Here is a 14,824-nt window from a genome sequence, read left to right as displayed (position 1 = left end):
CGGTATAGAAATATAAGCACTAGTGTGTGTGATGTCCTTGTCCGCAGGGGCACAATGTTGATGAAGGTTTCTATCACCACCATCATCGTTCTGAGTTCTTGGCATGTGGCAGGTGTGAACAGCAGGAGCCGCCAAGGAGTAGTATATTTGTGAGCTTGGACTCATCCCACCCCCATAGCGAGCACAGACCTCCGGGGCCTGCATCCCACAAGCTCCAGGAGACCAGACACTCAGGATCTCACTGGGGGTGCACACGGGTGATTTCCTCATTCTCAGGGTCTCTCTAATTTTTCCAGAACTTATCAGTTGTAATAATTTCATAGGGGAGAGCTGTCATTCGTAAGCTCTCTGGTAGCCTGAAAAATAGTTTGTATAGAAACGGGCAGGTAAGTGGTTGATTCCTTTATGATTGTGCTATTTCTTTTTTAAAAAATTTATTTTTTTATTCATGAGAGCCACAGAGAGAGAGAGAGGCAGAGACACAGGCAGATGGAGAAGCAGGCTCCATGCAGGGACCCCGATGTAGGACTTGAACCCGGGACTCCAGGATCACACCCTGGGCTGAAGGCGGCATGAAACCGCTGAGCCACCCGGGCTGCTCTTTTTTTTTTTTTTAATTTTGATTATGTTATTTCTTTTTTCTGACATTTCTCCACTGAGCCCTGGTACTTGGAGTAGGAAATGGTATTTGATACCATAATATAGATGCTAGGGGTGCTCACTTCTGGATTTATATTGCTTCCCCTTTATTTAGTGGGTATCTACAAAAGGAGTAATATTAAGAGAAATGGATATAAATGATGAATCACAGAACTTTTACTATTCACTAAAAATTGTGTATTTGCAGGCGCTGGGTGACTCAGTCTTTTAAGCGTTTGCCTTTGGCTCGATAGTCCCGGGGTTCTGGGATCACATCCACAGTGGGCTCCCTGCTCAGTGGGGTATGTGTATTGTCTTTCTCTCATGCTCTCTCTCAAATAAAAAAATCTTTAAAAAATTGTATTTGCATTTTTCCCTTACCATGACATTTTGCTTACATTATTAACATGAATTTAAAAATATAAGTATAAATAAATTATAATTACCAGTAACAATACTGAACAAAGAGGGTGAAATGTAAGATTTCTCTCTCTCTCTCTTCCCACACCGTCTCTAGTGCTCTCTGAGCTCCATAAATAAAGTCTAGCTCAACAGTGCATGCACCTCTCTCAGTGCTGTACCAACATTCTGTTGGGAGAAATTTCTATTGTTATTTGTTTATTTATGAATATTCTTTCCATTCTATTGTGATGGCAATTTATACATCCTTAACATGAGACCTCTGGCCAAGCAAGGATTTCCTGGGACTCCAAGACAGTGAGGTTGCCTGGGATAGTCTGCTCTCAGAGCTGCTCCTGGGGCAGCCTCCTGTTCTCTGCACATGGGGTCCCTGAGCACAGGACAGTCAGCCAGAGTCCCTGCCCTTCCTCACTTCCAGCTTCTGTGATGACACTTGATATTTCTACTCTTTTTGATCATAGCCATTCTATCTGGTAGGGGTTGATATCTTATTGTGGATTTGATTTGCATTTCCCTAAATTTCAGATAAATAACAAATAGTTTTATAGTTTATGCCCAAATATTGCATAGCACTTTGCACTTTTCTTTCCGTGAAATCTGGCAACCCTATGTGAGGCTGCCTTGAGTAGCAAAAGACATCATCTAACTAAATTTTTATGAGCACATACACACTCTCATATATATATTTCCAATATCTTTTGAGGAGAATCAAATGTAGACCAACATAACTGATCTGAATTCCTTAAAATAAAGCCAATTTAATGATTATGAGTTTTTTAAAGCTATTTTAAAAAGTCCAGTGGAGGAATGTTTAAGTAGCCAGTCATCATCTATTACCGGAGAATACTAATGTGTCTCACAGAATTTTCTTATTTTCAAGGATTCCAAAAACGAAGCTTCTGTTGGAAAAAGGGCCTGGCCCCATCCCTGACATGTGGTGGGTGCTCTGCATGTAGTGACTGAATTTGAAATGCCAGGTCCACTCAATGAGAGGTACACATGGTAGAGAAGAGGGAATGGGGGTTCTAATCCTACTGCAGCAGCTCATGGTTTCATCTTTAAGTGTCTAAACTTCTGTAATTGTGTAGCAAAGTGTGAATGTCCAGGATATTACCTATGACCAGCTTTAAAAATGGGGTTACTAATTTAACAAATGAGAAATATTTTTAAGAAAAAGTGTGTATTCAGTACAAAGTGTTATAAACATATAAATTGAAGTTGAAAGAGAGAATCTTTTAACTACAGTCCTCAAATCAAATTATAAAAAGGACTCCTGTCTGGATTTTCTGAGCTTGTCTAGTTCACTAAGTGTTGGTATCTCATGTACATCTAATTCATTCCATGTGACTAAGTGAAGTCACATTAGATCTCAGACTCTCCCATGGTCAGAAGGGAGCTGTGCCAGGTCAGGGAGAGCAGGCCAGCCTCTCAGAAATTAAAGGAATAGATCCAAGCTTCATCACCTGGCTCTTTGCACAAGGTCTGCCTGAGTCCACACCTGCTCTGACTCACCTGCCTCTCCCCCTGGGGCTGAGGTCTGGGGCCACCAGAGCAGCTGTATTCCTGGCCGCAGCAGGATGACCTGGGAGGACAGGAAGTACTGCTCCCTCCACAGCCACCTGATTTCTCTCTTCCTGAGCACTAGTAGGATTTTGCTCAGACCCCCCCCAAAAAATCACACAAGGCTACTATCCTGTCCCATTGAAAGGCTTTTCATACTAGTTTTTAAAATGTGTGCATGTTTTAACAAATATGATCTTTTAGTGCCAGGTAGGGAAGAGTACGGATGCACCACAGCAGGAAGAAAAGTAGAGGACAGGAAAACAATTGTCACCTGTTGCAATGAATTTCCCAGGCCCAGGATGGACCCCTTTATACTCTGAGGTGCTAAGTCAGCAAACTGAAATTTTAGCAACTCTCGTGTCCTTTACCAGAGAGACACAGTATATCCCAGCCAACCAGGCCCCAAACACTAAGAATGTGCAATGATTCCCCTGTTCTAAGATTAGATGTGCAACCTTAGCCAATAAACTTAAGCTAAATATTATGTCAATGCACTATCCTGACCTGCCACCTCATCCTGTCTGTTTTTCTTCAGCTATTTCTAAGGCTGTATAAAAATCCCATTTGCCCTGAATCCCTGGGGCAGAGTGCTCCACTGCTTGTGAGGTCCTAAACTCCCCAATCCACAGATTGTTCTTATTTGAAAAAAGGACATTACAGTCTACAAACTAAATTGTTTTAGTTTTGTCATTTGACATATTCATGAGAGTGTTTGGCTGAAGGTTTGGGAAGGCTTCATTACACACTGGGGAGGGTCATGGCCAATAGGCGTTGAGCTTTGAATTTAAGCAGTGTTGGAAGACAAACAGTAACAGCAACGAGAGAAAAAGAGTTTTGAATACTGAGAATGATTAGTAAAATTTATTTTCATAAAAGAAAAAAAAGGTTGTGGATTCTCCTCCTGATAGCAAGATAATCAATTTGGAGAAAATCTAGAAAAGGGAGAAAGTAGGAAGAATAGAGTTCACCCAATTTCTCACCACCCTCATTGCTCACCTTTTATACTGAAACTCTTTCCACACGTCGTTTTGCTGTGCCAACGTCACCCCCATTTTCACTCTCTTCTCCATTTAACATTTTAGCACAGCTGCCCTAAACACTTGCTGAGATTCTGAATGATGAGCCTGGAATATTTTTTTAGCAGAGTGTTCTAGTCACCAGTTCACCAGCTCAGCACAACTTCAAAGCCTGCATTTGAAGACACTTGAGGCTTGAATCTTGGTTATAACTCAGCATATCTACCTTTCAGTTTTTATCAAGAGGAGGAGCTCAGGAACTGGATCTGGTACTGAGCACTGAAGGACCCAAGCCTCCCTGCCCCAGCCAAGTCCCCTTCCTGACCATCCCCACTGCCTTTTCATTCCAGGCTGGTGGCATGCTGAAGGGCTATCATTAGCATACCTAATTACCATAGCCACACCAAGGGGTGGGTTTCTCCTACTTGGGATAAGAAAAAAGCATATTTCTTTTCAGATGGAAGTCCATGCTATCTTTACTTCTCAAAGCTTCATTTCAGATGCATTCCTCAGCTGACCCTTCCTGAAGCCCAGTCTTTACCATTTCTGAGGATCTGACACTGGAACTGCAGCAAGCGGTCCTGCCCCCAGCATGCACTAACCCTGGCTTCATGCAGTTTTCTTCCTTTAGCCACCTCCCCCCCCCTCCCACACACACACTCACACATTCACACAAACATCTCTGGTTTTCCATAATTGTAATATTCCCTATAATGCTACACTATGAGAACCCAAGAAATCATCTACTGCAACCCATCCAGTTTTAGATTAAATCTCAACATTTCTTTAGCATTTTCTATGCAACTGGAAAGGCTACATGCATTGCCTGCATTCCCTGTTTACTCTGTATGCAACCTAATGAGGTCCCTTTTGACATATGAGGAAAAGGAGTAGAAACAGCTTGCCCAAGACTACACAGCTATCACGTTATGTTAGGACATTTAAATCCTTCAATGAGATCTCTGGGAGAAATTCTCCAATGTTAGCTAAGGGAAACTGCTGCCCTTTCAGCAGAGATTTCTGTGCTTGTCCGTGCCTCCCTAGCAAGCTACACACACAATCCTCTATTAGGAACAAGTGGCCATTTGAGGCTTGAGCTTTGTCTCCAGCCAGACCTGGGAACATCCAGACCCAATACCCAGTAGGCATGCAGTCTTGGAAAGGTTACTTAAAATACCAACCTGAATTTCCCCATTTCTAAATTGAGGGAAGTCGCAGTTATCCCACAGGGTGAATTTCAGGATTTGATCAACAATGAACAGAAATCATTTAGTGTGGTGCTCAGATGTAGTGGGTGTCCAATTACGGAATGCCGTTCTCACTGGTGCTGTCATGCACCAATGTTGCTCAGTGTTTCTCAGCACCCTGAGCATTATGTTCCCTCCCCCATTGTGGTCAGATCTGTCCCTGCCCTCTGGCACCTCCCTACAGCTTCTCATCATTACCTGCAGGTGCATCAAGGAAGCAGAGGCTCAGAACTTAACTGGCCCTCTGTCACCCACCAAGGTAGTCTCCTCCCAACAGGTGCATCCCCGAGGTCCCCCTGGGGTTCTTCCCACCAGGAGGAAAGCTGAACCATGTTGGGTCCCCTTGCTGTCCTGTGTGCCCTCCTGTTTCCTGGTAAGTCCCGACTCCATCCCTTGTGCAGGGTATGGGGGACAGCCTGAGGTTCCTGGCCATCTCTGTCTCACTGCTGTACTCCTCTCCCTCTCTCAGGTGGTGGAGCAGGGCTCAACCTGGAGCAGAATCCTGTGGCTGTGGAGCGCTTGGACACTTTGGCCATCCTAAAATGTCAAGTGGATACCTGGGTCTGGTATATCAACTGGTACTTCCATCAGGAAGGTACAGCCCCCAAGTGGCTTCTCTACCTAGACATGTCCACCGGGAAAGTGCAGAGGGATGCATTTGTGAATGCAGACAAAGTCAGTGCCCAAAAGGGCAAGGACAGTTACAGCTGCGCCTTGTTGGTAAAGAGGCTGAGGAAGAGCGACGAGGGCGTGTACTACTGTGCTGCCTGGGAACCGCACAGCTACTCCTGCTGCCCTGGTCTCCGTGCAAAAAGGTCTCCGTATCCTAGGGCACTCCACACCTGGCACGTTCCACTGGCTCTAGAACTCTGGGGTTGTCCCGGGGTCAACCCTCAGCTTCTAGAACTCCTGCGGGCGTCACCTCTGTGAGTCCACTGCACAGAACCCTGAAGACTAAGGAGCCCTTGGGGCTCTGGCTGGCTCAGCCCCAGGGCGCTGTTCAGCCTGGAGGGATTTTTCTACAGGTTGTCAGGGGCAGCATTTTTGAAGAATTTGGAGTAGAATGTGTGCTGCTAGCCACATGTGGGTACTGAGCTCTTGAAATGTAGCTAGTCCATTAGTCCAAGCTGAGATGGGCTGCTTGTGTAACATACAAGCCATATTCTGGTGTCTATAAAAAAAGATAAAATATCTTCTTAGTAATTTTTTTAATTAACTTTTATTGGTGTTCAATTTACCAACATACAGAAAAACACCCAGTGCTCATCCCGTCAAGTGTCCACCTCAGTGCCCGTCACCCATTCCCCTCCAACACCCGCCCTCCTCCCCTTCCACCACCCCTAGTTCGTTTCCCCGAGTTAGGAGTCTTTATGTTCTGTCTCCCTTCCTGATATTTCCCAACATTTCTTTTCCCTTCCTTTATATTCCCTTTCACTATTATTCATATTCCTCAAATGAATGAGAACATACACTGTTTGTCCTTCTCCGATTGACTTATTTCACTCAGCATAATACCCTCCAGTTCCATCCACGTTGAAGCAAATGGTGGGTATTTGTCATTTCTAATTGCTGAGTAATATTCCATTGTATACATAAACCACATCTTCTTTATCCATTCATCTTTCGATGGACACTTAGTAATTTATATATAGTCAGATGTTGAAATATTATTTTGGATATCTCACAGTAAAAGTAATGCTAGAATTGTATTTGTTTCTTTAACCTTTTAAATGCAGCAGTCTGAAAATATTTGTGTCTCCAATTGTGATTTGTATTTATTTTCTACTGAACAGAGCTGTGACAGATTGGTGATTGAAGAATCTGACCACATCTGCGAAGAATGTGGTAATAAAATATGGTGCAAATCATTTTAAGAATAAGGACTCTCTGGAGATTTACCACCAAATAGTTGAAAGCTGAGAGTAGAAATCACCACTTGATTCCACTTTCTATGTTGCTGTCCTGCCTCCTGCTAGTTACTTGCAGTGGAGGGTCAGGGAGCAGAAGCTCAGGAAGCTCTCAGTACCCTCGTGCACTGGCATGTCTGGGGCTCAGCTCCTGTGGGGGGACATGATCCTCAGGCAGGTGCATCCATCAGCCCTAAAGGAGACCCGGGGTCCTGCACCTTCTGCTTCTGCTTAAATGTTACTGTATATGGGATTTGGAGATCAGATTCCCTGCACCTCTGTTCTCTCTTCTGTAAAATGAAGTACTTTAGCTGACACAGAAATGTGACTGATTTCTGTAATAAACCAAAATTGTTTATTTAAATTGTTAACCAAACTTCTTAAAGTTATGCAACTTATTGAACAAAAAAAAGAAAAAGAAAAGAAGAGCTATATTACTGCTTCTCCAGCCTCAAAGAAGGAAACCTCTGCCACTGAATGTGTGGAAAAGAAAAAGCTCTCTGAGGAGGTCTAAGCTGAAATAAGTGCATTTTCTTTTGAAAATCAAATTTTATGTGAATCGTAATCGCATTGGTGAAAATGACTACTGTAAGGAAAGTCTACATCATCTGAAGTAAATTGTCTTCAGATTCACTAACTCCTCATCTATCTCTTTGAGCTTCTCCTTTTGTGGTGAAAGATTTATATTTAAGATAGGCATGAAAGAGCCCAACCAACACTTCAACCTTCTACTGAAGGCCTGGGTCAAGGCCAAGACGTCCAGCATGTGTAGGAAGGGATTAGGGGGAGGAGTAGAAATTTACCTTTGATCTATTCTGAAGATGTTCCTTTATTTATCTTCCCCACTGTCCCGATACCACTGAACCCTTTCCTCTCAGTGCCTGACTCCACAGAGCAGTGATCTGAGACCTGACTATTGCCATTTGGTTAGAGACAAATTAGCCAAATATGAAGACACTGTCATGAGAAGTCATGCTAAGTCAATGCAAATCTCGGTTTTTAACATGGTTCCATAGTGCCTTTGAGTTACCTTCTGAGAGGACAGTGGCCTTGTGCATGGAGCAAACAACTCCTATGTGGAAGGAAAAACAAGTCCATATTGGAGTCATTTCCTTCCCCTGCCTTTCTCCTTGTAGGTAAGGTGAGCTTAACCAAAGACATCAAACGTCATGTCTGTTGCCTCATAGTCACCTTCTAAAACTCACAAATATTAGAATTTCTTGGAAACCTGGAAATCCATGTTGACTGTTTTGTGTTGGGAACTATTTATGTTCCACCCAGAATGGGTTCAGGGACACAGTCTCGGGTAAGGAAAGGGCACAACTTGGAGAGGTTTCTTCTAAACACTGGGATCAGGAGACCTTCTACTATGTCACTTTCACACACTTATTTTCTCATAGAAAACCTACATGACTTATGAATTTTATTTTAAAATGTATTTTTAAAAAGAATTCACATGTTACTTAGTATTAAATTTCTTGATTACTAATGATCACTTAGATATAACATGCGAAATCTGATGTTTAGAAATGTGTGTAATAACCTCTCTCTTGACCATTATTTCTCCCCTCTACTCCAACAACCTTAGCTTCATTTACAAAACAAAATCTAGTTTTCTCTGTGGATTCCCAGGAACTCCATTGCCAGTTAGATACAAAGTGCATGCCTGAAGAGCTCAGAGTAACTTTTTGGGCTGGGTATGTCTTTTCCCCTGTGTAGGACAGATACCAGATACTACAAATACTCAGTCCTCTTATTAACATTATACTGTAAGTTTTTTTGTTTCTTCACATCTCTTTTGTCCAGATGCAGAAGAAGGAATGACATCATGTCACGCAGAATTGCACGCAACTATAATTTTATTCAAAAAAGTTGTCACTTCTGTTTCCTGAAAACATGATATGCTAACATTCAGAAAGGTTGATAGAATATTAGCCTCAAATATTCATCTGGAGACTGAGAAGAAGATAGACCTTCACACAGGAACCTGTGTGTCCCCTGCTTTGGGGGCACAGTTTCTCCACCAGGCAAAGATCCAGCTCAGATGCTGAGGGGCACACAGGCTGGATTTGGGGAAATCTGTTTTGTGCTCAGTATTGATGCTCCACTTTTATCCCCATTGCTCTTTGCCCCAGGCACCTAACCCCTGTGGATTATAGTAATAGGAATCTCTGCTCTGATTTCCAATGGAAAGTTGGCCAATGGAAATTGAGGTTCAAAGAACAATCACCATGTCACCTACAGAAATATTTCTTCTAGGACACTAGATTGCCAAGCCTGTGGGTCCAGGGCCCTGGAATAAAGAAACAAATTCCTCCAGTAGGTTGAGTGGTATAAAAGAGAATGTCCTCTCTCACCTGCATCTCTGGGTCCCTGAGCATAAGCCTCTGGGTATGGGGGCAGATGGTACTATAGGTTGGCCCTGGGAGGATGCGGGTCCCCTTTTAGGGAGAGAACCCTAAGCTCATGCTGCTCCTACTTCCCAGTCTCTTGCTGATGTTTCCATTAGCTGCTCCCAATCAGGAACCAGAGAATAAGGAAAACCATATGTGCACTCCATGAGGGTCTACCTCCTTTTGCCCAGGGGAGGGTAAGAGAGGTAGACTATCCATGGAGGAGCAAAAGAATGAAATTGGGAAGACAGTCAAATAAATGGGTTGCATTTGCCCCTCCCCCCCAATAAGTAGAGCAATTGAAGAGTTGGGAGATTTTATCTAGTTTCTTTCATTTCACTTTCCACAAAGCCACCAAGGTTCCATTTTGAATGGTATAGGATGTGCCCTATTCTTTCAGTCACAAAACAGGAAACTGGACAAGTGTTGAGGGATTACCATTAACTTCTGTAATTTTCTAGATGATACACTTGGTAGAAAAATCATGTAGATTATTTCTAATTTTTTAATTCTTCAGTTAAATATTGGATTCTGAGGTATTCATCGAATTATTAAATAAGTCATCATCACCTAAGTAGAAAAGTAAAGAGATCTCTGTGTAGATAAATGATTATAGTACCAGTATTATGCTGAACCCAATTCTGTGTTCATTGTGTTCCATAATACAATAAACAAGGGTACAGTAGTAAAACAATCTTATTAACACTTATTAAAACAAAGAGATATGCTTGCCACTTTCATAAGGTCAACCAAAATCCAGCCTTTCATGTTTATTAGAATTTATCTACCTTTTCAGTCCTTCCTTCCTGGAGACAGTTACTGTTCATGGTGAGATGATCATGGGGACTTTTATCTTCATCTTTATCCTTTTTCTCTAAGTTTCTTCAAGGAAGACCTTTGTCCACATGTCCTGCTTAGCAGCCCTGTGATATTCCTTGAGTCACATGTCACTTCTCTGTACCTCACTGTCCTGATCTATGAAATGAGAACTGCAAGCCTCCATATCATGTGATTGCTGTGAAGATGGAAAAGTAGAGGAATATTTAGGAAAAAATGTCTATCAACAAAAAAATACTCATTAACATTATCTGATTTTTTGGAGGGGGGAGTGGAGAGGCAGACAGGGAGAGAGAATCTTAAGCAGAATCCATGCTCTGCACAAGCCCCATGTTAGACTAAATCTCATGACCCTGAGATCATAAACTGAGCAGATATCAAGAGACAGACGCTTAACCAGACAAGGCATCCCAAATATTTGCTTTCCTGAAAGCTAATGTCTATTGAACATGCAGTATTTTAAAATATTATACTAAGAAAGTATGTTGATAAAACACTTTCTGACAGAAATAATTCTAATTTCCACAGAAATCAAGACTAAACCATTTCTTTACTGAAGGACAATACAAGGAACAAGATATTGTCCCCTAAGTGGAGACAGAACAGATGGTGAGCATTAACTGACAAATCCTTACAATGTGCTCAAGCACAAGTATAGGACCTGATTTCAGAGAATAAGTAAATGCCAATAATTTATTCATTGACTTTCCAACATAAAACAGTGAAAAATCTATTTCTTACTGTAGAATCTGCAGTGGGCTTCTGTGGGAATACAGATCTTTCCTTGCAACTTTCCTATAGGAGCTACTCACCTTAAGGATAAATTCCCCAACAAACATCAACATATTCATTCCCTCTGTCCCCTATTTGAAGGCCCCACAGTCTAGTGTTCAACTTTGAGATCTCCTCAGGGGAAAGAGGGATTTGCAGGCCAGGTACATACAAGAGATGGAATTCCATGGGATCCTTCAGCCCTTCTCCCACCTCAGTTGGGTTCATGTTCTTTGTTGGTCGTTTTAACCCATGCTGTTTATGACCACAACAGTATCTTAATGGGGAGACCATTGCTTTCTTGATTTTGATCAGAACCTTCCTAGTCCCTTTTATTTTTTTATGGAAGAGAATTGAAAGCCAGAACTGAGTGGAACACGTGAATGGGGAAGACCAACCCTTTCAAAAAGGAATGCATGAGAAGTGTGGAATCTGCTTCTGAAGACATCCTTGCTACATTACTAATTTGCTTCTCAAAATGTCTTTGCTAAATGTATTTTCTCATGTTATGTATAGAACAGCAGTGTACTTCATACTATAATGTCTTCAGATAACAGCCTTCTGGAGACAAAAATTATATCAGAGAGCTCTAGAAAAATTACAGAAAAGTTTAATGTTAAAATAATGAAGAAAGGCAAATAATTTATGTTACATTCATAAGACGGAATAGTTTAGTCATTAAAAATGGCCTTTCAATATTAATTATTAAAAGTGAAAATGTTTACCTCAAAAACAAAAGAACTACATAAATTTCATACTGATAATTACATCTCATATACATAAATGTCTCTCTTGGTGGAAGAAAGAAAATGAAAAGAAATATTTAAGTTTTAAGATACCATTTTGCCTGATAGGATGGGTTTTTCTCCCTTACTCATTTATTGATTTTATACACTTAAATGTAAGAAGGAGAATTTTACAATGAAAATATTATTTCAGAAGATTATTTTTTCTTCTTTTTCAATAATAAATAAGTACACCTTAAAAACTTAAGAAGGGACATTAATATTGCTATGCACAAAATATAATTTATGTTTATTATCATTTATCAGGTGCATATACTTTAAGTTCATTCTCATTGTTAGAATGATAATGTAGCTTTCTGAGTTTGAGAGATATTTCTTTCAGCAATTATAGATGTAGAAACTGAGACAAAAAGAGATTAAATACCTAGGTCCACATGCAAGGAGGTACGTAATAAAGGGGGTTGCTGAATTTCATAGGCCATTAATAATGATATTCACGAAAAGTTGGTAAGGCCCTGATAAATTTTCAATATATGAAGTTAGCTAAATGGGTTAAATGGTAGAGGATCCTGTTTAATTATACATATTATAGTCATGAAAAGTACTAGTTTCATAGATTATTTAAGACCTGGAATATTGCTCACAGTAATTATTCAGGAGATTAATCATAACAGCTATCACATGGGACTGCAGAGAGGAGTAAATAAAATAGTATAAGAAAGCTTTTAGAACTTTGTCTGAAATATAACAATTCCACATTTCTCATTAGATGTCTAGTAATTGCAAAGTGAATCATTACATAATACACATAACATTGCTTTGAAAATGATTCTGCCTGTGACGTCATGCACATGAGACGGTTGCAAGACCAGAGTGAATAGAGATTGCTTTGACCCAGGTATCCCCAGCAGTCGTGGTCTAGTCCCTTTTTGGAGGAATCCAAATGATAAATCAAGTTTGCTTTCTCTGAGTCCTAATCTTCTTCGTGACATTTCAATCTACTTTTAAAAAACACAAAAACCCTCCAGTGCTAGCATACATGCATAATCGATAATACCAATGAGATATTTCAGGGTCTGATTGTTGTTCTGTTGTGCTGTGTGACAGAAGAGTAGGGTCAAGTTTCCCATCTGAGTCCCCAATAACAGCAAATCACAGACAGTTAGACATACAGGATGAATCCAGCAGACCTGCCCTCATGTCACTGAGCAGTGTTTCTGAAGTATGGGATTCCTGTATGTGAATGTGTGAGTAGGTCTAAGAAACATCCTGGTTCACCCCACATAGACACATTCACCAGGAATTTATTTTGAAGTTTGGAACCCTCTTACCCCATCTGCTCAGCACTCATGGGGCACAGAAAGCCCCAGAACTGTTCACATCTGTGACAGATCATGAAGAACCCCAGGGAACTATCTAAGCCACCACTTCTGAGAACCCAGAAGCAGTCCCACCCTCCTGTCTCTGCCCTGACAAATCCTGTTAACGGGCACCTCACTTCTTACCTTTTTGCTGGGGAGCCTGCCAGGGCAGTAGGATGCCACTTCTGGAAGCAGTCATCTTCTCAACCCTCTGGGCTTGTGAATTGTCCCCCAGGCACTCCAGTCTACAGAAAAGACTCGAGAAATTCTTTCTTGTTGTCCTTTTACATATCATTTGTTTATAGATATTTCTCTTCATTGCTAGCAGTTGGCCTTAGGCAGATAAAGGTGGAGCAACCTGAAATATCATTTTCTAGAACAAGAGATAAGTGTGCCCATGTATCATGCAAGATTTCCCTTAGGACATTAACAAAGGAGTCTTACACTGGTACTGACAGAAACTTGATCAGGGATAGAATATCTAACATTTGTCTCAACAAAGCTTCCCAATTAAGTGAGGAGAACAACAAGCTTCCACTTCAACCCTGACAATAGCTTTCTTAAGGAAACAACATGAGGCTGTGTACTACTGTGGCTGCTGGATTTGTATCCACAGCATTAGAGTTGCTCATAGAAGCTACACAAGAACCATCTTCAGGTCTGGTCCACCCACATTCTACTCAATATGGGCAACCACAGAGGCTACACAGCTGGGTCCCCACCTGAGCCTCTCCCTCCGTGGCATTTCCTTAGCTTTATAAGGAGACATTATAGATTCTACTCACACAGGGAGCCCCATGAGATATTAGCAATTATGGTCCAAATTAAAGCAGTTTGACTGATTTCCCACTAAATTAGGTTGTCTGGGAACTTTGAAATCACAGAGTGAATAGTTTAAAGGAAAATCCATTTGTCTGTTAATGTACTATATAGAGAGATTTCTAGTATCTGAATGGTTCAAAGTGAAGAGTAAAAGAATATACAGATTACACAAATATTTCTTATTGTTACTCTGCAACTTTATTCATGGGCATTGCAGTTTTTTAGAGGTAAAATGACCTGTCAAACATAAAAAGTCCATGCATTGATTACCATTCTGTGGCCATAATGAAGGAATATACAGATTGTTTTATCCCTATGTAAATGGCAGCTAATGAGATAATGGAGAAACCAAGGTAGAAATCCTGTATATTAGAGTCAAAGCAGTACCTCATTCCACATTCAGGGTCAACACTAGCACAAAAGGAACACTACTGCATTGGAACAAGACCCTGAGCATATCAGGCTGAAAAATGGTGGATATGCTTCTAAGACCATGTCTTCCAGGGCTCCTCAAAGAAGACTGCAAAAAACCTGAATAAGTTTCAGTTGGTTAAAAGAAGGGTAATATATGCTTATCCATAAAGAAAAGATGGCAAAGTTCTTTCACAAAGAACTAAAATTAAAAATTGTGATGGAGAATAAAATTCTGTAATTAGTATCTGGATAGTCACCCGTTTTCAACAAATAGTGAGACACACAAGTAATGTGTGAAATTACATAATCACCATGCCTACAGTTTCACTCTGGTTCCTGAGATCATGACAATAACCTTCATTCTGTTTCTCATTCCAAGAATCAGGTGGAGCTGTCAAGTGCAGAGATGCTATGAAAACAGAATGAATTCCTGCCACAGCAGTGTCAGAACCTTCCCAGGGGCAAACGCAGGTTCTTGTGTCCCATACCCTAACCATCATGATTCCTAATTGGGATGGTTCCTAGCATGAGGAACCTGAGGACCTGAGTTTCAACAGGGCCTCACCTGTCCCCCAATATGTGTACAGAAACAAAGTTAAGTAGATCCCTGAATGAACTATTGGGATCAGAGAACAATGAACCCTCTCTAGAAAGATGTGAATGGAAAGTGGAATAAAGTTTCTCACAG

At 41.1% G+C, this 14,824-nt stretch overlaps 1 gene segment (V, D, J or C); it reads left to right on the top strand.

The window, feature by feature from the left end:
- The first annotated feature begins 5,215 nt into the window (after window positions 1-5,215).
- LOC112908571 (T-cell receptor gamma chain C region 5/10-13-like) overlaps window positions 5,216-14,824 on the top strand; it is a 40,308-nt gene continuing 30,699 nt past the window's right edge. The window contains 2 exon segments of the C gene segment in view: window positions 5,216-5,258; window positions 5,355-5,700. Coding sequence covers window positions 5,216-5,258; window positions 5,355-5,700 — 389 coding nt within the window.

The sequence above is a fragment of the Vulpes vulpes genome, chromosome 5 (assembly GCF_048418805.1).
Source record: "Vulpes vulpes isolate BD-2025 chromosome 5, VulVul3, whole genome shotgun sequence".
Taxonomy (NCBI): domain Eukaryota; kingdom Metazoa; phylum Chordata; class Mammalia; order Carnivora; family Canidae; genus Vulpes; species Vulpes vulpes.
This window is presented reverse-complemented; position numbering and strand designations above follow the sequence as displayed.